This window comes from Centroberyx affinis, unplaced genomic scaffold (genome assembly GCF_046629955.1).
Source record: "Centroberyx affinis isolate AG114_WGS23_722 - 3 ecotype Tasmania unplaced genomic scaffold, CSIRO-AGI_Caff_v1 ptg000266l_1, whole genome shotgun sequence".
NCBI lineage: Eukaryota > Metazoa > Chordata > Actinopteri > Beryciformes > Berycidae > Centroberyx > Centroberyx affinis.
Genome location: NW_027278947.1, coordinates 79,805 through 91,887, shown reverse-complemented (window position 1 = coordinate 91,887; position 12,083 = coordinate 79,805). Strand labels below are relative to the sequence as shown.

Here is a 12,083-nt window from a genome sequence, read left to right as displayed (position 1 = left end):
CTGCATCATCTTTGAAGATACCTTTTTCCCCTTGACTCCGATCATGTCCAAAGTAAGGTCACTGCTTTAAATCCCAAGGAGGCGAAGCTAATGAACTGATGTAGCAAAAATAAAAGAGGTACCTTATTATCTTTGGATAAAGCTATTATTCACTATTATTACTATAGACCCATACAATATAATCCTGAAATAGGTCTCTTTACTGTAATTATGCTTGTAGTTATGCTACTGCATTTTTATTGCATTTACAGCTCTAGCTTTCAGTACAGTAAATTGCTATTATGGTATTTATGAAATCTATCATTGGACAACTATTCAATTTCATTCATTAAAGCACTTTATAAAGTTAGAATTATAAACTATTTATTATTAATGAAGAATTCTGGTATTAAGAAATGCTGAAACTAAATTAAGAGAAGGGCAAGACAAAGACTATGCAAAGTAGTGTGGTAAGGGATTCACAAAAACATTCAAATGAATGCAAAGACAAAAGTACTACAAGGGGATAAAAAGTAATCAGGGGACACCATACAAGACAATACAAACAAAGCAGAGTCCATTGAGACATCAAATTAATGATGGAACGCTTGGGACTAAGGATATGAGAGAGAGAGAAGAGAGCGAGAGAGAGAGAGAAAGGGAAAAGAGAGCGAGAGAGAGTGGGGGGGTGGGGGGGTGGGGGTGATTATAGGCCTTCTCAACAGATGTTGGATCAGAGCTGAAAAAAGGTTTTTAGATAGTTTCAAGGCAAGAACTAGGTCATAAAAATGGGTTCTATTTATAGGTACATTTAAGAGCATCTATCATTGTTTTTAGGAACAAAAAAGAAAGAAAAATCAAGAATATTCTAATAATGATGCAATCCACATGTATCTGAGTCCATTGAGGAAATAAATGAGGACAACGGAACCTAATGAAATATTGTATAAAGAATGTAAACCGTTAAAGGGGCAGAATACAGATGCATAAATCATTGCTGAAAAGTAGGGATTAATACTGGGATCTGGGATCTAGGGATTTCCCAACAAGATATTTTTCCATCTCTCTCATGAGAGTGGCTTGAGGACCCAGGAATTATAATATATAATATCATAATATTGCATAAATGTATGTGATATAATACTAAGTATTAGTCTGTTTAAAGAAAAAAAAAAAAAATCTGATAAAGAAATGTACAAAAAACAAACCCACTCTGGATCCTTTCATGCCTTTCTTTTGTATTGTAGTTCACTGTTATAGTCGTGGCAGTACCCCCAGAAGATTCCCTAGTGTTTCCTTGTGTTTCCCCTCCACTGTGTTCCCAGTGCTCCCCTGTATGTCTCTCTCTCGGTCTATGGCAAAAAAATACGTCCTAACTCCTATTCCTAACCACTTTTCCTTGACCTCGTTGGAAAACGTCATGAGAAGGAGAATTCATAAGGGCTTAGGAAAAGACAACCGCGGTGCTAAAAGAATCCGACTGCACTTACACTAGGCTACGTAATTATGCGACGGCGGATGTTAATGACGTGGGTCTGCCGTGTGAAACTACAATGTTCCGAAGATGGACTACTAAAAGCGCATCTTAGTTACTTCGCCCCGTGCGTTCTTACTGTGTTGTTTCATGAAGGCTATATAAACGTGGACAACCCGGTGAAAAATATTACTTCATCACCAAGGTTGGAATTGAAATAAAAAAGGAATATAGGCTACAGTCACAGAAGTGAAACAAAATGGTTGTCACATTGAGAATGGTTGCTCACGCTCACCCTCCTGTCCACTCATATTTATTGACATGAATCCCAATTAGTGTGATTGTATGAAAATAATTGTTAAATTCATGCAAGATAGGCATAACATGTTAGGCCTGCAAATCTACTACTGTACATATCATCGTTCTTAAGGTTCAAACATGTTGAATTAAAAACATCATCTGGCTAAAAATGTCTCATATCCCTTTTTCTTGAAAGACAGACTTCTGTGTTATGGTTAATATGCTGATTATGATCTGATTATAAGCCTATGCATATAATAGCTTAAGAACCACCACACAACTCAGTAAACACCTTGAAATGTTGACTTGATTGTGCTTTGAAGTTGTTATGGCTGATACAGGCCTTTATTAAAGCAAGGGTTTCAGCATCTGTGACTGAAGTAAAATTAATTAATGATATTCCTAAAGGCTGGCAATACAACAACGCTCAGAATGAAGAAATAACTAATGCAAACTGAGCATAGGTTACGCTACAACGTTAACTTCACTTTGATCATTTTACAACAGCAGCGTAACGTTCATAGTTCGCCTATGGGTTTAACATATTGTTGAAAGTTCAAAACATATAAGCATATTAGCAAGTTATGGCATAAGATGGAAAATGCTTAATAAGCAATGGTAACTTGCATGATGATCTGCGTCCCTTGTCGGTCATGATTGTTTGTTTTCGTGAACGGTCGAATGGTGCGTCAGTTGGAATTGTGGGACGGCATTATCTCCTTTCCTTTCGTACAGGATGGTCCAGTGTATCCTATGCTAAAGGAAGCACCTTTCCTTAGCATTTAGAGAATTCAAACAGCTCTTATCATGGCTGACACTTAGATACTTCCGGGTTATTTCACTCAGGAACCTTCCTAAGCAAAAAAGACAATTCGACCGCAGCCTATGTTTTGCTTGTGTGTGTATTATAGTGGGCGTGGTCTCCCTTCCTCGTTCTCCTGGCTCCTGGCTCTGCTCATCCTGCACACCTGTCTGCAATCGGCTCATCACCTCTCCCAGTCTGCTCACCTGCCTCTCATCAGTTCATCAGCCTGCAGTATATCTACCCCGGCTCTTCAACCATTCTCCGCCAGATTGTTGTTCACGCCAAGCCCCGCTCCTCCCTACCAACACTCTCCCCTGCTGCCACCGGATTCCCATTCCCTGCCATCAGCTCCCTTACAATAAAACCTTTTCCTTACTAACACCACCCTGTCCGTGTCCTGCGTTTGGGTCCCACCTGTGTTCATAACATTCACACAAGCCAGCCAACTTCATAACTGTTCGTTTGCAGACCAGCTCAGGAGAAAGGCTCCATGGTGGAGTCAAGGTCAGCGGCAAACTTCAGTCTGACATTAGAATAGTGATGGAGCGTAACGTCCTTTTCATGTCCATGAGTAGCTGGCACGTGTACATTCTCATTGCAGCAGCAATAAAAAGGGACCCTGGCAACATTAAAAGATGGGATATTCATCTTGTGTTTCAATTAACGAGAGCATGTCAGAGTATGGGCAGCACTAATATAATAGAGAGCGGGGGCTCTATTGTTAATGACAGTCGCAGATTTAAGGGAAAATAAATTGTAGAATTCTGGTGTGAAATAGAAAAGAAAGAGAGAGAGACAGGTACAGAGACATAGAGACAGTAGGGAAGGGCAGTGGTGGCTGCGGGTCTTTGAAGACCATTGAAGCTCTAGTATGGGGGCATCAGGGTTGATGGGTCAGGAATAGGTACTTCTCATTAGAGTCAGTCTTGGTGCCATACACAAAGCCTGCGGTAAGAGTCCAATGACACAGCTATACCCACAACCCCGCTATCTCTCAAACCCTGAAGGAAAGTAGCGCTCTATTCTCTATGTGTCCCTATACAATGTTTATCTACTTTTAATTTCCCTCTCCCACTTCTCACCATTTTCTCTCTACGAATAGTGACAGAGATGGCTGAAATTAGACAACCTCTGGGTGAAGTTAAGTTAAAATATCATAATTACGAAGAAAGTAAAGCTTGTCAGAAGCCGTATATTCACACCCGGAGCATGAGGGGGGACGGGGGGGGACGGGGGGGGGGGGGGGGGGGGGGGGCCGTAAAAGAGTCTTTTGTCTGCCTGCCAAAAAGCCATCTTGTACTGCACCATTAAAATGGGGAAATTAGAAAATGTGTCCGTGTGAGTATGCATGTATATGTGAGAGAGTGTGTATGTCAGTACGCACCTATGTATGCGTGTGTGTGTGTGTGTGTTTGAGGGTGTGTATATAGGTGAGAAACTATTTGATAGTGGTATGAATACGGCAATACAAAAAGACATGTTCAACTCAGAAGCCCTAATTCAATTTGGGGGTCATGGAGAATATCATTCCTCGACTACATTGGCAGGTTTATTGCACTAAATTCTGCAGATCCGTTACATCTCTTTCAGCCAATGAAATGGCCAGCTTCATAATTAGTGGTTTCCTGTCGCTGGTCAGGATGGCGCTAATGAGTATGATGTGATTAGGAGGGGCCTTGGGGTGGACCTGGCCTCTCTCTGAGGTGAACAGAGAATAACAGCGGAGAAAGGGGAGCTAGACTATAGAGGCTAAGTGGTATAAAGATAAAATGGAAACAAAGCGAGTGTGAAGAGGGGCAGTTTTCACTTTGATACTGTTGATCACGTCCAAACTCCAGGCTAATGGCTTGAGACAGCCCCTCCTTGACATCAGGGAGATGACTATTGAGGCAATGATAAAGATAGTGATTGCAGTGACATTGATCAGGATGATAATTACTATATTAGACGGTTGTGACGATGGTAGTTATGATGATGATGTTGATGATGGCGTTAATAATGAGGATGACGGCAATGACAATGATATTGCTAAGTATGTAGGATAGCCTAGAGACAACCTTATTAGCTATTTAGCTAGCAATGACCAGTAATGATGCAAACTCACCCTGGCAAAGGGGCAACATTGTGCAATGGACTTCCTCCTGCTACACATTTACCATGGGACCTGATGTAACTACCCCTTGTACTATTTTGGGACAGAGCCTATGAGGAAATCTAGCTTGGATGTTAGAGGGAAAAGTTGTGTGGGAGTGAGTATGTCACTGGAGTTCTCAAGTGGGCACCTTCCATCACAGGGTAAGCATGTAGCAAACCAGCTTTATCAGTTGAAAACACAAGTGCAAAGCTGAAAAATAGTGCTAGACATAAATTCTGGTGATCGTTAAATCGTTCAAAGTAAATAGAATGTCTGCGTTCCCTCTACAACGATAGTATAAAAACATCCAAAATGATGACAATAACTGTATTTTTGGTTCAATCTCAGAGCAATTTTTTGAATGCAGAGATGATAAAATATTTTCAACCAATCAAACTAAAGTTCAAAGAAAGAATGAGGTGGAGAATTCAGTAGCTCACTGCAGAGGAACTGATTACAGATATTGTTGCAGTGTGAATGCTTGAGCAAGAATTTATTGTTATAGTTCATAGTTATCTTTATCGTTATCATTCTAGATGTGAAACCCTTTTTAGTATTTCACATTCATTCACACTCTCACACTAATTTCTCAACATTTCAGAACAATTATAACTACTGTCTGAAGTCTGAAAGTTTAACAGTACATGCTACAAAAGACATTTTAAACAGTAAGTAAATTTATAAACTGTATTTACTTTCAAAACCAATGGTACAAGGTGTTGTGAAGGTGAAAATCAAACAGTAACAGTCTCTGCAGGTTTAATATTTAGGGGGAAGTAGTTCCAGAGGGTGGGAGCGACGACTGAAAAGGCGCAATCTCCCTTTGATTTCAACCTGGACTTGGGAACCATTAAAAGGCCCCAGTCAGAGGACCTAAGAGGCCTCGCTGTGATGTCGGGACAAGGTAGCTCTGAGCTATAAGGTGGGGCCAGCTCATGCACGGCCTTGTATGTGATCAAAATAATTTTGAATTTAATCGTGTACTCTACAGGCAACCCATGCAGAGAGGCTAGAATCAGAGTAATGTGTGTCCTGCGTGAAGATTCTGTTAAAAGTCTGGCAGTGGCATTCTGGACCAACTGGAGCCAGGAAACAGCAGAGCAACTTAGGCACGCTTGAAGAGCATCGCAATAGTCCAGACGAGAAGAAACAAAGGCATGAATAATCTTTTCTTGGTCTTGAAAGGATAGAATAGATTAACCTTAACCTAGCCACATTTCTCAGTTGGAAGAAACAAGATTGGGCCAGTTTTTTGGCATGATGCTCAAAGTTCATGTGTTGGTCAAAAATGAAGTGGGCTTGATATTTGCGGCTAGTGGACCAATACACTGCTGGATGGAACTAGATATATGATCCGGTCCTAAAATCAGCACTTCTGTTTTGTCAGTGTTTAGTTGAAGGAAATTATTTTCATTCCTTGATAGCAGTCCAGCAAGAAGGACAGCCTACTAATATAATCGGGCTTGAATGACAGATATAGCTGTGTGTTGTCTGCGACGTAGCAGTGATAAGAAATACATTTAAAAAAGGTGATTAAATATCCAAGGGGAAGCATATACAGACAGAACAGGATGGGACCAAGGATTGAGCCCTGGGTCACTCTAAACAAGATTGTCCTCCAGAGTTATTTGGGAGCTAAATGGTACTTCATAGAACCATCACTATTTGAAGAACAAGTTGAACCTCTAATAGTTTTCCATTAGTGGTTCCATGTAGTACTTCCTGCTTCAAAATAGAATCAACAAGTTCTTTGGTTGTTCTGTGGTTTTCAAGTGTATCTACATGGAATGGTGCAGCTTAAACATCCAATAGTTCAAATGAAGCTTTCAAAGGATAAAGAAGATAAGCATATGAAGACAATATGTATTGACTTATGATAAGTCCACTTTTTTTTTTTTTTTTTTATCTTACAGTATCTTTGAAACTAACTTAGGGGGAAATACAGTATCAACAGTTCTAAAATAGGGGGCTGGGGGTTATGAAATTGTCAATCAATGCTTGTGGTAAGTTTGATTATAGCCATTGATTACTCATGTCCATCCTCTCTACCTCTCTACTTCCTTCTAGTGCTCAGTTAAAAATAAAAAGGTTGATAGGTCTAGCACTGTACTGATTTTGTACTGTAGTTATTGTATCTGGTTGGAAGTAGATCAGAATAATTACAAAAAATAAATGGCAAAAATGTATCTTTAAATTACATATAATTTCTATATAATTTATCACACATTTCTTTGTTTATCATTCAAACTTAATTTCTGTGATCTGACCCCAAATTGAGAATGGCACAAACTAAGTGAATTTTTATATGACATGATCTACTCCTGTTCCACAGAAGTACATTGGGCTCCAGCTGTGGTATATGTCAATGCTGTACTTTAATAGTCATTGGTCCTTTAGGTACTGGATAAGATTCATGGCCAATTACTGTCAAATTTGTACTATGACTAATAAACATGACTACTAAAAACAGGTTGTTTCCTAACTTCTCAGGTATACAAGGTTTTCATAGCAATGCAATGCATTGGAATGTCCTATATCACATAAACCAAAGCATCTGCCACCCAGCCATGCATAATGTATGTCCCTACACATAGTTGGATGTAATCAAATACTAATACTCTGCAACAAATGAGCCCTAAATAAAAGGCCATTAGTGTTATGAGCTCACACATTATACAGCCATGACACACATGTGGTTTATGTGTGTATGTGTGTGTGTGTGTGTGTGTGTGTGTGTGTGGGTATGACTTAAGTCACTTTCAGGGACACAAACCAGACTTGAGATCAGTTGATTGGGGACGGCTTGTGCAATTGGGGACAAAAGCCGTGTCCCCAATTGGTAAAAAGCTGATTTTGGGTCAGTGGTTAAGGTTAGGGTTAGGTTAAGGTTAGGTTAAGGGTTAGGTTTAGGCAAGTAGTAGTTATGGTTATGGTTAGGGTAAGTCTCCAGGAAATGAATGTAAGTCTATGTAAATACCCCTAAAGTGACATAAGTAAAACTGTGTGTGCGTGTGTGTGGTCTTACTCAAGTAACCCAGTTTTGGGTTGCCTCACTGCAAGCAAATGTGATAATTCGTCATAACACTCATTGTATGTGAACATCTTTTGGTTTTCGCCATCTATGCAAACTCTGACTTGCACTATTATGGGTACATTTGACAACAAAAAACCTGCCAGCGAGTGTAGAATTGCTATTAGTATTTGGGTCATCATTTCTTTCCCCTGTATTAGACGTAACCTCAGTCAAATAGGGAGGGGGTTAGCTAGCAGCTGCACCTTTTCCTATGTTTTATTCTGGCAGACATTCAGCCTGTGGGCGGGACACCACAGGTGGACAAGAATATTCTGTTAACTGGTTTATTCATGGCTACAGGGATTCTCAATCACAGGGTATCAAAGATGCATGTAAACAGCGTAACCCGAATAAGACCTTAACCAGAGTGCGGCCAATAGCTGGGTAACTCTGTGCCTGTAAATGTAGTCACTGCCAGACCGGGTATTCTGTGTGGAAGTGTTAGGAAGCTAAATGCACCTCGTTTCTGCTCGGTTACCACACTGCACATAATTTAATAACCTTTCCCCACTGTCTGGGAAAAAAGCTATTTGTATGTCATGTCAAGCAATGAAAACAAGCAAAACAAGGACATGTATATCAGGACAGTAGCAAATTCCAAAGCAATGTATATGTGTGTGTGCGTGTGTGTGTGTGTGTGGGTGTGAATATACACAATATTTCAACTACATGTATTTGGAACATTTTATTTCTGTGTCACTGCACAGAAATTAACAGGACATATATACAGTATACATGTTTATGTGTGTGTGTGTGTGTGTGTGTGTGTATGTCCTCTTAATAGATGGAGTGGGGGAAAATGTTTGCTTGCATAGTAATACCAGTCATAAGTAGGTCTGAGGAGAAAACCTTAAAAAATAAGTTCTGTCTCAATGTACCCATATATAAAAGATTAAGAGAATGCTTATGCTTTAAATTTTTCTAGTTCCCCATTAGCATTTTCTGTTACAGTATGTTGCTTCTCTATTCCATCACAGGGTAATAAATGAGAAGATGGAGCTATCAAATTCTTTTTGTGAATATCTCAATTCTAAGTTCTAATATGGATATTTAGGATGTAGATGTAGTACTGTACATGTCTTCTATCTTCTGAGTGAGGTTTGTATGGCTCAATAACAGCGATGTCTCTTAGTGTTGACTGAGATATCTTAATTCTAAACCATACCATGATATCCTGACCTGCATTGCTCATATATTTGCACATAACTCTTCAGGGCAATGCTGACCAGGTGAGTAAGAAAAGAAATGCGTGGGTGTGTGTATGTGCCCCCATGTTTCATTTATGACTGACCTCCACCAGCTTGTTTGCATGTTCGCGGAACACCTGGGCGTATTCCTTGACCTCCTTCTCGTTACCGCTCTTAGCCGCCTCGATGAGCACCAGCAGAGGGACGTTGGTCTCCAGGAATGAGTCTGAGATGTGGTCCATCACCGCCTTCCTCAGCTGGGAACAGAGAGGTAAAGGGACGGGGGGAGGGGTCATGATATTATTAATATTACCAATCATTTCACTGAATTTCAGATTTAGCAATGATTACACTAGATTTAGCATATTAATGAATATGACAGTATAATGGAGGTAGAGAAAGAGGGAGAGAGAGGGAGAGAGAGGGAGAGAGGGGGAGAGAGGTGTAAAATGCTTGTAAGGTGTCATTTTTCCCATAAGGCCTTTTACTAGGGCAGACTTTGCGACTTATATCTTTGTTTATGGAATCATTTTGTCCCAAACTGGCAGGGGACTGGTTCTTTTATCAGACAGTAAATGGACACTGATGCTACTCACTGGGATATTGGATGGGGAAAGAGACCAGAGGGAACAGTATAGAGACGACAACAGACAGATCCTTTATCTTACACAGAGAGGGAGTTAGTCACATGAGACCACAACGAAGACAGACAAGAATACACTATAGAAAAAAGCGGATTCTCACACGCAGTCGTAAGTTCAGTCGTAAGGCCTTTCTCAAAAATGAATGCAAAGTAATTCCCTGCACTACAAAAGGGAATGCAGCGGCATGAGTGGTACCTTTTATTTTTCAAGAATACACAATATGATGCACTATTATTACAACCCTAAACCAGGGTTAGGCAACTATGTGGCATGGAGTGCTGAGAGTATGCAGGTTTTCATTCCAACCAAACACTACATCAGGTGATTTCACTCATTAATTCTGCTTGAAGGTACTCTGCACTGCACTCTATGGCACATGGTTGCCTTTCCCTGCACTAAACAGTGGGGTCATTCTTGCAGAGTAGCTAGTTGTAGTAATAGTAGTAGTAGTTCATTAATCCTAGGTGATTTCACAGAAACATCACAAGCAATGCAAGACACAGTACTAAACACAAGGAGGGCATACACAAACCAAAACAGCATAGATATGCAAAACCATCCTATACTAAGACAGGTCAGGTAAAAATCTATTCAGGGGGTTCCGTTATTTGGTCCACAGACACACACACACACACACACACACACATACAAATGAGTTATATAACAACAATAATTAATAACATGGATGGGAGAAATTTGTTTGATTTCTGAAGCCATCTTTTATAATTAGTTGTAGAGTAAACATCGTGGCGCCATGTTCCTACATTAAAAATGTAGAGGACAGCAGGAGGAGGGAAGGTAGAGAAGACTAAATGGCTGTGACTGACAAGGGCGAACACCTCTAACCAGAAAAAAATCATATGTAAGTCTGTCTGGCAAACTCAAATAACCTTCAGCAATTAAACACTTAATTGCCAGTCCAGAGTGGAGGGAGAACAATGGTGAATTACGGCTTCTTAAGGGCAGATAATCCATCACTATTGCCTCTGAGAGGGAGCTAGATTTGGCCAGTCAAGTGGACATGACAGGCCTACAAAGGCTACAAACAAGCTAGTGCCCACACTCTCTGTATACAATCCTTTCCCAGAACTCTCCAGTCCTGGATCACTGATCTGAAGAGACAGGTATGCCTACTGAGATATGTTGCAAGACCAAAGCATCACAATTTTATTATAGGCTGATCAATTTTGACATTTTTGAATTGAGAGTGTCTTTTTCACTCTGTAGAGGACAGATTTCATCAGTGTAATTGTAAACCCTGGTGGAGTAGCTTCTTTATATTTCATTGAAACACACTGTTAGACTTAAGGTCATAAAATGATGCTGGGCAAGTTTTGATGACTGTACATTGTGTCAGGAAAATAAAAATGAAGAAAAGTCAGACATTTTAATCAATATGTCATATTCAATTCTGGCGCAGATCGCTTGGGCATGAAAGCCAAAGGAGTCATGTAATGATCCAGCCCTCTCTGTGCCCATAATGTAATCCTACAGTTTTAATGCAACCTGACCTCCATCATAGCGGCCTTTCACTGAGCGCTATTGTTTACACGACTTTTCACTTTGCACCTCCTCTCTGTGTCAGCTATGGATTTGTTTGCTCAATAATAAAAAACCTGGTTGAAGAAAACTGTCTCAAACAGGGTCTGAATTGAGCCTGGAAATCAAAATTGGACATGTACTGGGCAGGAAGAGTTACAAGTTGTTATTAATGAGGAACCACAGATTGACGGCACATAGCACATGTGTAGGCTACATGTAGGATATTGGTACAGTAGGTGTGAGGATGCTCATGAATGCCCAACAGTAAAACTGATTCTGGCGGTGGATTTGAGTGAAATGATACAGACGAGTGATTTCCCGAGTCGCAGTGTCTCCTGCACCATCAGCATTCTAATGCCCACACACCACTCCCTCAGAAATCCATCTTCAATCTTTCAGATCTCAGCTCCCTCCACACCCCACACCTACCGTCTCTCTTCTAATCTAACACTCCCTCTGTATTTCACTAACACTTAAAGGAAATAGACCTGGAATACCAATAAAAAGCAAGCGCCCTCCTCGTCATAAGTCAGCGGGCTAGCTATCAGTCTCTCCACTCATGCAGTGCCACAGTGGCCAAGTGCTGTGAATAGATGGTAAAACAGTGTTTTATATATTAATATGTGCAATTTATGTCCTGGGGAGAGGACATAAGAGAGAGTTCTTGAGAAATGCTATGATTGTTGGTATTATATCCTCAGCTTCCTTTGTGGCCATAAATTTTAATTTCCGATACACTATTGACCTGCTGGCAACATGTAAACTGTGGATATCTTACAAATGTAGGACAGCAAGATGAGCCCAAACTGCTGTCACTATACAGACTGGTGTGTTGATGGTGTTTTTTTTTTTTTTTTGTTAGAGATGGAACCTGGGGTGCTGTAATGTAAGCTTCCTTCTAGACTGGGAGAAAAAAAACAAAAAAACTCTCCATTATATATATAG

The 12,083-nt window shown here is 40.3% G+C and overlaps 1 protein-coding gene across 2 annotated transcripts in view; it reads right to left on the bottom strand.

Annotated features, from left to right (window-relative positions):
• The window catches only part of ctnna2 (catenin (cadherin-associated protein), alpha 2), a 79,381-nt gene that overhangs the window by 57,539 nt on the left and 9,759 nt on the right, over nt 1-12,083 (bottom strand). For both annotated transcript variants that reach the window (XM_071546791.1, XM_071546785.1), the window contains exon 2: nt 9,057-9,209. In XM_071546791.1, coding sequence (XP_071402892.1) covers nt 9,057-9,209 — 153 coding nt within the window. The remainder of the gene's footprint in view (nt 1-9,056; nt 9,210-12,083) is intronic.